The sequence below is a fragment of the Lingula anatina genome, chromosome 9, assembly GCF_051362555.1.
Source record: "Lingula anatina isolate TDL-2025a chromosome 9, LinAna3.0, whole genome shotgun sequence".
In the NCBI taxonomy this organism is placed as follows: Eukaryota; Metazoa; Brachiopoda; class Lingulata; order Lingulida; family Lingulidae; genus Lingula; species Lingula anatina.
Genome location: NC_141775.1, coordinates 19,458,812 through 19,473,403, shown reverse-complemented (window position 1 = coordinate 19,473,403; position 14,592 = coordinate 19,458,812). Strand labels below are relative to the sequence as shown.

Genomic DNA, 14,592 nt, shown 5'->3' with positions numbered 1-14,592 from the left:
TTGTATAACAGGTACTAGCATACATGTGTACCTACCAGCACAGTAGCTACTGAGAGAGGATACTGTCATTGAAATAACTCGTTGTATAACAGGTACTAGCATACATGTGTACCTACCAGCACAGTAGCTACTGAGAGAGGATACTGTCATTGAAATAACTCGTTGTATAACAGGTACTAGCATACATGTGTACCTACCAGCACAGTAGCTGCTGAGAGAGGAATGTGGTGTGAATTTTAAAAATTCTTCGTTCAGGCTCATTCTTCTTCATTCCTGCTGATTCCGAATAAGCGTGATGAGGGCTTCATCCGAAGCATGCAGGCACCAACAGATCGCGGCCTGCATTGAAGCATCCCGAGGCCCTACCCAGTTTTGACTGTTAAGACTTTGTGTTTGGCCAATGTCAATTTCTTTTGCTAAGTATTTTTTCTTTTGGAATCATTTTTGAAACTTAAGATTATTTGTCTCTGTATGCCAATATTCATAACAAATGATCCATATGAAAAAAAAAAAAAAACAAACAAATTTTGACTTTAAAATAGCAATGTCGACAATAATTCTCAGTTACTCGCCTTTTACGGTATTTGATCTTAAATGTACGCAAAGTCTGTGCACTTTTGTATTTTACAAATAAAAATGGGAGAAATGAAAATTAACTATAAAATTGTATAAGTACCAGAAAAAAAATTACCAGTTCATTAAAAGAATATCATCAAACAGTCGTTCTTTTTAATTCTTTTTAATTGAAATGAAGATATTACAAGATCAAAGATGTTACACGATAAATGTGAAGACTTTTGCATATATTTCTAGACTATTGCTTTAGTGTGGAGATCATAGAGAAGATAACCCACACGTCAGTTTTTGAAAGATGGATGTCGTTTTCATAAAGTATTGTCAGTATTTTACTTCAATGGTAACAAAGTGAACTTGCTGTTGTGATTCTTGATTGTTTGACAGATAATTATTATCAAAAGACTACACAGATGAACATTCATCAGAAAATATAACATGATATATGAAATGTTGAAAGTTGATCTTTTATGCGTGACGAAACATGACTTTAACACATGAAAATTTACTGCAAGTTTTTTTTTCTATCAGAGGTGCCGAGTGACTCCATCTTTCATTAGCTTTCATGCATTGTTATACATATGCTATTATCCCTAGAAACCCAATTAATTACATGAAAGACACTGTATGTTTAATTACATGAAAGGCACATAAAATGACTAATCATGTATGTGCAAAGGCCTTTGCGATGGGATTTACTCGCCACAAATAATGACCTCAGACTAAAGGTGATACCACTATTACTATAAGCACTCGGTTGGAAATTGTGATGCTTATGAGTTATGGAATTGCAACGAATCGCCATGCTTGTGCTCAGTAGCGATTTGCGATGCTCTCCAGTTAAAAAGCCCAGTATTACAATATGTAAAATCTGAGCAATATGTTTCATTTCGAGTATTGAAGGTCCTCAATTCACTCTGTGCCTCAGCTGCCACCAATAGGTCAGCAGGGTTGATGACTACTGCTGTACGTAGGATACACCAGTTTATCATCATCCTTAGTGACAATGTATCTGATCAACTGTCCCTGTGGACTCAGTGCCACTATCCTGTTATAACAGTCAGCAATGAAGATGTGGCCATAGCTGTCTGTACACCCTACCCATGGTACATACAGCTGACCAGTACCTCTGCCTCTTGTGCCATGCTGGTGCAATTGGTCACCGGTAAGTGGCAGCACATGTACACAGTCACTGAGCAAGCCTGATATCTCAGTGTTAAAATGCAAACTTTAAACTGTTATGTGTTGTGAATCAGAGGGCTGTTATGGTTTCTGTGATGAAATTATTACCAAAATGGTTATTTGCAACTACTTAGCAAGTACTAGAGCACTGTCTTAATCATGGACAGTGTCAATCTATCGTCTTTTCACTGTGGTTAAATTCCATCTGCATTAAATTCTGTAGGGACTTTGGCTTGCCCGTATATTTATGAAGATATTTGATGTTGTGTGTTAATGAAGAAAGTACAGCATAGACAGCACTATAGACAAAAGCAGATGCGGCTGAGGAGTGAATGTCCAGACAGAGTCTGTCCATAAAAAGGAAAACAAGACATACACTGGTGTGTAATTTATATATTGAAATAAACACAAATGTCAAAAGATATGAATCTTAAGGTGATTACTGTAATAACTGGATTATCTATTTACACAGATTAAATCAGTTATTTAGAGAGGTATATATATATATCCTTTATGTCTCCTCCATCTCAGTGTACCACCAACTTTTATACTCTCATTCATAGCAAGAAAGAAGGCAACAAGGAATATTGTTTGTTCGTGATTTAGCCAAACCAGGCCGCTTTTATTATATGACCCCTCTATCCTAATCGTTTTAACAATAATAACAATGTAGCAAATTGTTGCCTGTATTAAATGCTATGGCCTTAGGGATAAAGATTATATATCAAATATTCAATGAGACTCATCATCCTAAAAATTATGATGCGACGAGTCAGCAAAAGTTATTATTTACCAACAATTTTGCACAAATTTCATTTGTGGTAAAATGAAAATTTTTGAACTGAAGATTTCAGTTGCAGATTTGAGATAACTTGTAGCTTAATTGTATCATGCTCGTGAACAGATGAATCAAGCAAACTGAGGCCAGGCAGTGATGCCCCATGGTATAAGTAGCAACATGTGCCTCAAAGGAGATTACCCCTCTAGTGCACAATTGAGCATGTGCAGAATGGACATGTGCATAAATAAGCTCTGGAGATTGTTGTCGCCATAAAATGTCGTTTGACTATGCCAAACTTTCCTATCTGTTGTCAGTATTTTACAATCCAATATTTACTGGTACTTCACAAGTAATTTACAGGAGTGTCTTATTTAAGTTTTGTTGAAATTTTCAGCTAAATATTTACTAGAGGCTTTCAATTAAGTATTATCAGTATTTTCAGTTATGTATTTACAAGTATTCTACAATTACTTAAGTACTGTCAGTATTTTCAAATCAATATTTACAAGTATTAGACTGTCTTCATTTCATATTGTCAGTAGGCCTATTTAAGTCAATTTTTACAACTACTTAACAAGTACATGTACGAGAGCACTGTCTTAAAGGTACATACGAACCGAGCATCGGTGGAGCATGGATTCCCAGTAACACATGTAAACCACTTCTACTAGATTCTTATATGACTCAAATAAATTCGACATGCCAAGGGATAAACTGAATAGATCACTCGATCAGCCATAAAAGACCTTCAGACTGCTCCTTTCTTTAAATTTATGGTTGTAAATTTAACCTACATTTGTGACCTACTTTCCTGCCCCATTGACATACAGCTTAGAATGCCAGCAGAAAAATCTGTTCAAACATCATTTTCGGGTAAAATTAAACAATGCCTTTTGGTAATTCTCTTAGTTATACTACTTGAAACTATATGCTGGCATTTGGTTGGTTTTTGTGACAAAAAATTGACTTTGTATGCATCTTTAATCAAGCATTGTCTGTAATTTCAATTCAATATTTACAAGTATTTTACAATTACTTAAGTGTCTTATTTAAGTATTGTTAGTACTTTCGATTCAATATTGACAACTTCTATAAAAGTGCTAGGGCATCTTAATTATTATGAATATTTTCAATTCAATATTTACAAGAACTATAGTGTCTCAATTAAGTATTGTTAGTGTTTTCAATTATATATATATATATATATATATATATATATATATATATATATATATATATATATATATATATATATATATCACTACTAGATTGTCTTAATTAAGTATATAACATTATTTTAAGCTAAATATTTGAAAGTTCTTTACAACTTCAAGATTGTCTTGGTTAATATATGTCATTATTTTCAGCTAAATATATACAAGTACTTTACAACTACTAGATTGTCTTGTTTAATATATGACATTATTTTCAGCTTAATATATTACAGTACTTTACAACTACTAGATTGTCTTGATTAATATATGTCATTATTGTCAGCTAAATATATACAAGTACTTTACAACCACTAGATTGTCTAGATTATTGTACGTCATTATTGTCAGCTAAATATATACAAGTACTGGAATGTCTACACTGGCTCTGATGATGGTAAACAGCAGCAGATACTTCTTTGAGGACACCTCTACACATGGCATTATGTGTTTTAGTACAGATGAGTATCACAACACAAATAATGCTATTAGTATAAAATGTGGGGAATATCTATATTGCATCATGGAATGTCCCATTGTAGATTTTCAGCAGGTTTGCTCAAAATCACTAGAAACAGAAGTCACCTTATCTATCTGATGAGAATATCTAAAGAATGTGGTCCACTAGAAGAACAAGTTATAGGATATATGTGACTTTGTCATACCTTATGTCTTCCAGGAATGTGGTCCACTAGAGGAACAAGTTATAGGATATATCTGACTTTGTCATACCTTATGTCTTCCAGGAATGTGGTCCACTAGAGGAACAAGTTATAGGATATATCTGACTTTGTCATACCTTATTATTTCCAGGAATGTGGTCCACTAGAGGAACAAGTTATAGGATATATCTGAATTTGTCTTACCTTATTTTTTCCAGGAATGTGGTCCACTAGAAGAACAAGTTATATAGGATATATCTGAATTTGTCTTACCTTATTATTTCCAGGAATGTGGTCCACTGGAGGAACAAGGGATGGTGATGGGAGTCCTGGAGAAAGGTTTTGATGTTTTGGTGCTAAAGCTTGGAGTGGTGAAGAGAGTGTACTGTGATGTGAGTAAGGAAAGTGGAGGGTCGGGGCACTTTATCTATGCTTGTCTATAGGGGCAGATGGAATTAAGGTGTATTCTGGTGGATGATCAGAATTTTTCAAGTTGACATTGATGGTGATCTGATTTTTTTTCTGTCAGAATATGATCAAAAATGGAGAATGGATCACCAAAGATAATTTGGAAGACTGTCAGAAAATATCTCTGGATCTTCCCCTGGTCTCTGTTTTTGCCATCGCTTACTTTTTCAGTCACTTTATATTATATATATGCATAATATATTGCTGTCCTCTTCATAGTTTTTACTTGAACTTTCTGTAGCATAATTTTATTTTAATTTTTACATTAAAATGTACAAAGTTCAGGGAAATTTTGATGGCATCCTTTTAAACAGTTTCATTGCTGATGTGCAAACTGTGTACATCTTTTTATATGATAAAGACCATTGCTTCGTGTTTCCAGAAACTTCCCCTGATCAGTTTCTCCTACCAGAAGGTCCGTAAATGTCCTGAGCTGACCCTGGTGTGGGCCCCAGATGATGACCACCGCAGGGAGGTCACCCAGAAAGTGACCATCTTCACTCATGTCCAGTGAATTCTTAAGGCTGATGACCGGCCCCTGAAGTGGAATGTAAGTAATTGTTAACAGGCCTGTGGGGAGGGGGGGTCATCTGGAATGATGATTGTTAGTATAATGTAGTTTATTAATAATGTAAGTAACTGTTAATAGGCCTGTGGGGAGGGGGGTCATCTGGAATGATGATTGTTAGTATAATGCAGTTTATTAATAATGTAAGTAATTGTTAACAGGCCTGTGGGGAGGGGGGTCATCTGGAATGATGATTGTTAGTACAATGCAGTTTATTAATAATGTAAGTAATTGTTAACAGGTCTGTGGGGAGGGGGGGTCATCTGGAATGATGATTGTTAGTATAATGCAGTTTATTAATAATGAAAGTAATTGTTAACAGGTCTGTGAGGAGGGGGGGGGGTCATCTGCAATGATGATTGTTAGTATAATGCAGTTTCTTAATAATGTAAGTAATTGTTAACAGGTCTGTGAGGAGGGGGGGTCATCTGGAATGATGATTGTTAGTATAATGCAGTTTATTAATAATGTAAGTAATTGTTAACAGGTCTGTGGGGAGGGGGGGTCATCTGGAATGATGATTGTTAGTATAATGCAGTTTATTAATAATGTTAAAGGGGTTAGATTTCAATCAAAAAGTATGTAGGAAGCATCAGTTATTATCTGAAACCTTTGATCTTTACCTCCATTTGTTTCAGTAATATTTTTGTGTAAAGATACATTTTATGTACAATCATAAGGCCCACTGGGTTAACCATTTGAACATTTTTTTAAGATTCAGTGAAAACAGTTGAAGTAGGTGAGGGGTGGGGAGCTGACCCAAAATCTAAAGGGGGGTAGATGTCATTCAGAAAGTATGTTATTATCTTAAACCTTGGATGGGTACATGGGGGGGGGTCATCAAGAAAGGGTGAAAGTTTATTGTAACTCGTAACTCTTGAGAGGGGAATGGTGGAGTTCATTCAGAAAGCGAGTAGGAAGAATCAGTTATAATTATAATATATATTTAACTCTGTATGGTGGGTGTATGGCTGCTCAGATTTTAGACTTAAGATACTATGAAATTCCAAATCCTTTGGGAGGGAGTTGTGTACAGGACATTTGGTTAGAAATTCCTGAAGTATAGTACAACTTGCACTGCAATGTTTGAGATACTTGTCAAATTGGTAAAATAGGTCAACTCTTGTACACCCAATGCAAATGAAAATATAATTACAACAACCATAATCATGTTTTAAGTTTGCAATTAATGTTACAGTTCTTAAGGTAAAGTAGATTCAATGTTACCAGTACAAGCCAATTGAGTGGCCGAGCATTTTGTGGCTATATTGTGGTATTCTCTTTCCAGGCAACAATACATCGACCAGTGGAGACCATTTAGAAGATCCACAGCTTCCAATGAGATGACATATTCTTTTATTTCACTTACAAGAGAGATGTGAAAAATGGGATTCCCTTTGCAATTGAGGGTTAATTTGAAAAACTTACCAAATTTGAGAACATTTTAGTCAAGGTATGAAATAGTCACAGGACTGAGACAGCAGATACATTTTTTCAGCCTAGGCAACCATTATTTAGAAGACATTTTCAGTATATTGTTGTAAGAGTTGACGTTCTTGTTGACTGTGGAGAGAAGTTGGGGTCTTCTGGTTCATCAGTATTTTTATCTTTAGTTTTTTATTTTTTATCAGTGAATGTTTCTGACACCTAAAGAGATTAATTGTAATGTTTTTTAATGCAAGTTTGAATTATTTAAAATAATTTTACATTTTAGTGCTTTACCTGTGGAAATTTTTTTGTAAAATTTTGATTTAGAGTCAAATGCTGCTAATTGTAGTTATTTTGTTGCTGCACAGTCGATACCGTCATGCTTTTCTATGTAAATTTACTTTATCCACTGGGTGGAAAAAATTGAACAACTGGTTATTGAAAAGTGGAGTTACTGTCACAGTGTCAAATGATTGCACACATGAATGCAGAACAGTGGAATGGTAGATTTGATAAAGGAGTCATTTTTATCCAGATGAATGTATATTCAATATTTATAACCAATTTGGCAAAATAACGGTTGTTGTTCAAGTGCAAAAAGTATAAAATGAAAAAAAAAGGTTAAATTCAAATCATACTCAGTAGAACAATATTTTCTGCAATTTGGAAGAAGTTGTACTTGATGACCAGCATTTTGTAACATTTCTGGGTGAAGATGTATTTAATGTACAATTATGAGCCCTACTGCTTTTTGTACTTTATCTTATATTCATTGAATACTATTGGAACATTGTGATGGCTTATAAGCATGCTGTTGTAGTATTTATTCCATGGCCCTCTGTGTCCATGCCCTAGGAAGAGGTTGGTCTTAGACAGCATGAAAAAAAGTTGTCAGTTTTCCTAGGTTTATTACAATGAAATTGTTGATAATATATTAATGCAAGTTATTACATTCATTTGGCTGCCTTTGAAACCGTCTTTCATTAGTGATATGTCCATGTTAAATATACAGTATTCAGATACAATATGAAGTAAAAGATTAACTTGAATAGAACTTTTTTTTTTCATTCTTGAATTTCCCAACCAAGTGCAGCTTTTACAAACTTGAGGTGACTATTTGAAACTGTTTGGTGCAGAGTCCCATTCACGGAACGTTCAGAAATTGTAATTTGTAGATAAAAAATACTGAAATCACTGTTACACATTGTATGTAATAACATCTTCTACACAATGACTCCGCGCAGCACACGGTTGCTTCCGAAATGATTCAATCAATATGTGAAACGACAAAAACAAAAAGATGCTATAATAGTTGATGGATGGATAATTATTAAAAATACTACATTGACATAACCTTCACTTTTTTTGCAAACAAGTTTTGCACTTCAAAACTTTTAAATAGACATGATAAAACTCTAGAATGAAATCTTAGACTTGGAAGTTTTTACAATAAGCAATATTATGTATAATCTGGTAAGTATTTTCAAAAATCTTACCTTATATCCAGACATTTTACTTTTACTTATTTTCCAACATTTCAATTAAAAAATATACAAAGCTTGCAAATATATAGACACCAAGAAACAAGGCAGCAAAAGTTAAACTGTGAAATATTCAGACTACAGAAAAAAAGTACATAAAATAATTTTTGGCCAACTTTGAAGCACTGTTACATAATAGCATAATCACTCTTACCCTCTTGCATAATGCACTAGGGTAACATGAAACACTGGCAACTGATTCAGTTCCATGAGATATAAAAGGCCCCGAAGAAATTTGATACCTTATAGGGAGAACAGTTTCATTCAGTTCTATTTAGAACTATAATTCAGCTAGTCAAATTTCTAATTTCAAGAGGGGAATACTAGTGTGATTTTTTTTCAGAAACCAGGATCCCCCTGACCCCCTCCCCACCTAAATCCACCACTGGTTATTTATGGCTAACGCAATGAGGATGGCACATACAGAGAATATTAGTAATTGTAATTCAAGCCTGTCAAATCTGCTGTCGAAATGCCGTTTGTTATCTTCGGCCAAGCTGAGTATTTGAGACACTATTGTATTTATCTCCTGTATGCTAAAGATGGATTTCTGTACCTTTTCCACTTCATTTGGATCTGCACCAAGTGCTAGAACAGAAGCACAGGCGATTTCCCACTTCGTGCAGAATTTCTCCATGTCTTGGATCCCAAATGTGGCGGAATGCTGTATATAGTTCCTGACATTCTTAAGCCGTTGGATGTGGTCGATGAAACCTTGTGTGGTTTGTGGAGGGGAAGGTAACGTGGCATTTTCTTTGGGCGCTGACCATTTCAGGTTGGCTTTGTCTGGGTGAAGTTTTCTTATCAATAACACTAGCAATGTAATGTCAAATGTTTCCACATCTGTATGACCAGAGGCAGGGTACAACAGATTCCACTGAGAAGCAAATATGACTTTTGCTTTCTTGAGTTTCTTAAGTTCCCTTATCACCTCATGCTTACCAAAAAACTGAAGCACTGCATCTTTATCACTGATGTGCTTACCATTAGTGATGCTAGGCCTAACAACATCCTTGAGAAAGAAAGTTCTTATGACTTTCGTTCCAAGTTCAATAACGAGAAAACTCAGCCTTGCAAACTTCTGTGTATAAACAGATGACGCATCTGGGGCATTCGCACCTACTAATAGAAAAATATGATAATGATCAATGCTTTTTGTACAAGAATTTTATAGGGAAAGAGAGATAGAGTAGTACACTAGTGTGTGTTTGTGTTTGTGTAAAATATACAGCAACCACCACTGCATTATGGGAGAAATATGTAGTCAGTGAAATGCACTGTCATATGAACAGGGGGTACATGCTAGTAACAATATGCTATTTCTTTATATTGAATATTTGTAAGTTAAAAGAAAAAAATAGAAGTAAAAATAAGAATAATGCGCGTACTTCTTAGCCTAAGCCAAGCACTAGCTACCAAATACAAAATTACCTGGATCACTTGTTTGTACTGCCTGTGCACTATCTGTAAAAATAAGAAGGATTACAAGAATATGCGCATGATGAACCATATTTAGCAATTAATAATATACATGTAATTTAAGTATGAAGAAACTTATTAAAGGTACGTACGAACCTAGCATCGGTGGAGCGTGGATTCCCAGTAACACATGTAAACCACTTCTACTTGATTCTTACATGACTCAAATAAATTCGACATGCCAAGGGATAAACTGAATAGATCACTCGATCAGCCATAAATGACCTTTAGACTGCTCCTTTCTTTAAATTTTTGGTTGTAATTTTAACCTACTTTTGTGACCTACTTTCCTGCCCCACTGACTTACAGCTTAGAATGCCAGCAAAAAAATCTGTTCAAACATCATTTTCGGGTAAAATAAAACAAAGCCTTTTGGTAATTCTCTTAGTTGTACTACTTGAAACTATATGCTGGCATATGGTTGGTTTTTGTGACAAAAAATTGACTTTGTATGCATCGATCTTTAATAGATGTGTTGTGAGCAAAAGGTAACCCGCTGCACACATACCTGCTGCACCGCAGGTAAATTGTCAAAATACGAACAGGACATAATATTTATTTTTTTCATTAAATGCTTTCCAAATATGCTTGGGCATTTGTTTTGAAATTAAAAGTTTAAACAATTCTAGCGACGTGCATGGCTGGGTAATAAATCTAATATGGGACAGTTTATATGAACAATGTTCGGCACATAGAATTGCAACAGTCTTACCCTCACCCAGTCTTTGATGTCCATGTAAAACTTGTATCATTGGAATGATCAAAATATAAATTGCATGATTTTGTGGGCGATATTTATATTATTCTAACGAAGGCAATGGGCAAAAATTGCCAAGGGGAAAAATGCTGATAAGATCTGAAAAGATATCATTTTCGGGGATTATGAAATTACCTTTGGGTATTTATCAAGATACATTATTTTAAAATATAAATGGTGGCATTTAGTTTGGTTTATTGGCAACAATTTGACATATAAATTCCCTTCATGAACATCTTAGTACATCACCCAAGATTAGTTGCATTTACATCAGTTTAAGTATCGACAATTTCAATGACTACATTACCCCTAATTATATTCAGCAACATAATGTCTGCTCACAGCAAAACTGCCTAAAATTTTAATGCTTACCTGAAAACCAAACACGATACGGTGTCACATCGATTGGCATTTCAGTGCCCTCTACAGACCTACATATCTCATCGTTTTCTTGGACATCCTCTGCGTTTATTGGAATTTCTTTTCCTTTGTCATTTACCCTAATGCGGAACCCTAACTGCATCCTGGGACAGTATGTGTCCCGAAGAGTTGACAGCTCTTTTTCGACGGTTTTCCGTGCGTTTAAGTATATGTGAGGTTTTGGTTTGTTTCCAGTAGCGTTTGTTATCATCATTCTCATGGCCCTTTCTTCAATGGCGAGATGGAGCACTGACTGTTTGTCTCCCAAACGGAAGGAAGCGTGGTCAAACCCAACAACTGGAATGTTATGTTTACATTCCTGAGCTCTATACTTCCTAAGAAGACGGATGATCAGACGATGAAACAACCCGGTAGGAAACGGAATGTGAGGGAATGCGATAAGCAAATATTTCTGTGGATCCGTCTCAGACAAGGCGTTATTTACACTGTTATTGGATACCAGCATACTAGGCACGACAAATCTTCTCTTTCCAGACCCGGGCAGAGGGTTTTCAACTGATTGGGATATTTCTAACATCAAGTCAAAATGCAGCATAAGTTGAATGATTTCAGTCTTTTTTTCGGCCATTTTGATTTGTTTTAGATATTCATCAAATACCTCCTCATTGAGCACTCCTCTTTTCAGATCGTCTTTCAGGAGATCAAAGTGACTGCCTCCAGGTTGACTGCTGGCATTGGTCATGATGGCAGAAAACACAACTGCTAACCAAAGTGGATCTATTATGACGACATGTTCCAGTCCATCAACTTTGAAGTGTAGGATATCACCTTGATGGTGATGGTAAGGAATGAATTTTTCTTGTAATTCTTCATCAGGGAGTCCTACCCTTTTTGCCATTTCCCTCAGTTTTTCAATAGTTATGATGGGTGTTTCTTCACTCTTCTCTGCCAAATTCATTTCCAATTTAATCCAATTCACTGAAAGATGTTGAACGGTAGCCTCACTGTCGCTGCTATAACCGCACAAATCTTCGATCGCTCTTTTTATTTCAGCGAACTCCCCATCATCTTCGGCCAAGTTGCTTATGGCAAAATATCGGTAGACGTGGTCCTTGAGTACCTGCCTGTCGTCGAGACACTTCTTGAGTTTATCAAAAATCTTTTCAACGTCGCCCTGTGAATAAAAACTAGTTAAGACATTTTTGTAGCTGTTGTTCATTACCATATAATAATGTTAAATTGTCAGTGTGAAAGAAAACATTTACCGGGGTGTGTGTATGTGTATGTGTGTATATGATAAAGTCCACTTTGTTCAAGTTGAGAAATGGGGTATGTTGCAATGAACCTATAAAATTAGGATGGAGTACAGGGGGCAAGGAACACCCTTTTCCCCCAACATTTAATCATGCCATCCACAAATAGTCACATAGTGAAAAGTTTCTAAATAATTAAGTCACTCATCAGGAATTGCAATGTGATATGGTTGAAGGGATACAAATTAGAACTAGAGGATCAGAGAGGCGATACCACCTCCGGATATTGTACCACCAGCTGGAGTAAGCGCATTCGTATGGACCCCCCCCTCCTAAAAGGGACACCATCACCAGTCTTGTGTTTGACAAGCTCTGTAAGATGCAATCAACAAGAGTTCTCAAAATATGCAAAATAATATAATTTAAAATGGTACAATCAAGCAGATTTTCAAATTGACTTGCATTTTACTACCCTTGATCACTACTGTATTCTCTAGACAAAAGGCTTATTGGTTTTCCTTGAAATGTGTTGTCAATGGTGCATATATGCTGACAAAAGAGAAAACCTAGGGGAAACAACGGGCACATCTCTGCTAGTTTTAAAGATATGAGATGCAAAAAATATACAAAGCTCAGTTCATGGTGAAAAAGTAGGTCAAAGGTCAATTTCAATATCATAGTATATGAACTTCTATTCAAGTTCAATAGCAACCATGGGCATTTCTTTGCCAATTTTGCAGATTTGAAGGCCAGAAAACATGCAAAAAGCAGTTCATCATAAAAAAAGTAGGTCAAAGGTCAATTTCAAGGTCACAGATTGGTAGTGTACTACTTACTATTCAAGTTCAGTAGTAACTATGGACCTATCTCTGTCAGTTTTGGAGATAGATGAACGAAAGTTTGCATAGTTCAGTTCATAGTAAAAGGAAGGTCAAAGGTCAATTTTAAGGTCACAGTAAATTGCCAGTATATGACTTCCTATTTAAGTTTAATAGTAACTATGGACCTATCTCTGCCAGTTTTGGAGATAAAAGGGAAAGAAAATCTGCAAAGTCCAATTCATGAAAAAAAGTAGGTCAAAGGTCAATTTCAAGGTCACACTTTGATTGCCAGTATATGACTTCCTATTCAACTTTAATAGTAACTATTGACCTATCTCTGCCAGTTTTGGAGATAAAAGGGAACAAAAATTTGCAAAGTTCAGTTCATTGTGAAAAGTAGGTCAAAGGTCAATATCAAGGTCACATCTAGATTGCAAGTAAATGACTTCCTATTCAACTTTAATAATAACCATTGACCTATCTCCGCCAGTTTTGGAGATATAAGGGACTAAATGTTACAATTCTGAGTTACAATAATGTGCCACCACAAAGTACTTTTTAATACAGCATAACACAAAAAACGTATGAAATACAAAAAAACGGAGACCACTGACAGTGTTGGGCTTAACATTCTCTACAAAATGCAAAAAAAGAAGGGGTCGCTAGCATTAACGGTTCCCGAATTAGAGACAGTTTTCAGTTTCGGTATCTTATGGCCGCTACTCCTATGAAAATGCACCGATTGACCCCAAATTCACGGAGATGAAAGATGACCCAAAGGGTAACACATTCCAATATAATTCTTGCTTAAGTCTGTGTAGTGTCTGAATAACAGTGCAAAAATATTTTTTTCGTAAAAAAATTTCATTTTTTTTGAAAATTTTGGCCCGTTTGACCTTGAAATAAAGGTCAAAGGTCAACTCCAAGGGCAAATTTGAAATCTACACATATGACTTTTGGAAAGCCGTCTGTAGAAATTTTTCCCATAATTCCTTCCGTAGGGTAGATAATTGGCATTGAATTTTCAAAAATTTTGACAAGGGTGCATTTCAACGAGTGTCACGCCCAGGTCAATGCACCGACTGAGACAAAAAAACCTGGGGGTTCAAGTTGAGGTTATATGTGACCTAAATCCAAGAGATGGGGACAGGGGTCCTTGCGGTCTAGGAGGAGAAGCGGTAACGGTGACTTGTATCTGGCGCCAGTACGCGGAGCCAACGGAGCCGGCGGAGCCGGATGAGACGGGTCAGGACTAAAACCATGAGTACCGCCATAAGTATGGTAGTAATTGAATAATTGTGATAAGAAAAGCGTTTTCACCTGTGGGCATAACATGTCCTTATGAGTTCCAATAATCAAGACGTATGGCATGGCATTTTTGTCTTCTCCCCTCAATTTTCCAATAGTGTGCATATGGATTGAGTTTAACCAAAATATAATAAACTCTGAAAAATACATATAAAGCCTTGAGGTTATTGCAAAGATGA

General features: G+C 35.7%; 3 protein-coding genes across 11 annotated transcripts in view; 1 reads left to right on the top strand and 2 right to left on the bottom strand.

The window, feature by feature from the left end:
* Positions 1 to 14,592, bottom strand: part of LOC106168600 (uncharacterized) — a 348,468-nt gene that overhangs the window by 43,707 nt on the left and 290,169 nt on the right. The gene's annotated exons all lie outside the window — the stretch shown is intronic.
* LOC147760100 (DIS3-like exonuclease 2) lies at positions 4,698 to 5,442 on the top strand. Its single transcript, XM_086995375.1, has 2 exons — positions 4,698 to 4,801; positions 5,260 to 5,442. The coding sequence occupies exons 1-2, from the start codon at positions 4,724 to 4,726 to the stop codon at positions 5,389 to 5,391; spliced, it is 210 nt and encodes a 69-aa protein (XP_086851501.1). The 5' UTR covers positions 4,698 to 4,723; the 3' UTR covers positions 5,392 to 5,442.
* Positions 8,173 to 14,545, bottom strand: LOC106162638 (uncharacterized). 2 transcript variants are annotated; one of them, XM_086995351.1, is made up of 4 exons: positions 14,426 to 14,545; positions 11,023 to 12,205; positions 9,846 to 9,878; positions 8,173 to 9,536 (listed from the first exon to the last, which is right to left on the bottom strand). In XM_086995351.1, the coding sequence occupies exons 1-4, from the start codon at positions 14,516 to 14,518 to the stop codon at positions 8,788 to 8,790; spliced, it is 2,058 nt and encodes a 685-aa protein (XP_086851477.1). In that variant the 5' UTR covers positions 14,519 to 14,545; the 3' UTR covers positions 8,173 to 8,787. The 2 variants fall into 2 exon arrangements, with proteins under 2 accessions (XP_086851477.1, XP_086851478.1); XM_086995352.1 differs by having other exon boundaries at positions 8,173 to 9,533.

Bases quoted from the DNA above. Each gene is read 5' to 3' on its own strand.
- LOC147760100 (XM_086995375.1), top strand. From the start codon at position 4,724: ATGGTGATGGGAGTCCTGGAGAAAGGTTTTGATGTTTTGGTGCTAAAG. The intron at 4,802-5,259 runs GTGAGTAAGGAA...TCGTGTTTCCAG, and splicing joins TGAAGAGAGTGTACTGTGAT to AAACTTCCCCTGATCAGTTT.
- LOC106162638 (XM_086995351.1), bottom strand. From the start codon at position 14,518: ATGCACACTATTGGAAAATTGAGGGGAGAAGACAAAAATGCCATGCCA. The intron at 12,206-14,425 runs GTGAAAACGCTT...TTTTATTCACAG, and splicing joins AGGACATGTTATGCCCACAG to GGCGACGTTGAAAAGATTTT. The intron at 9,879-11,022 runs GTAAGCATTAAA...TTATTTTTACAG, and splicing joins GTATCGTGTTTGGTTTTCAG to ATAGTGCACAGGCAGTACAA.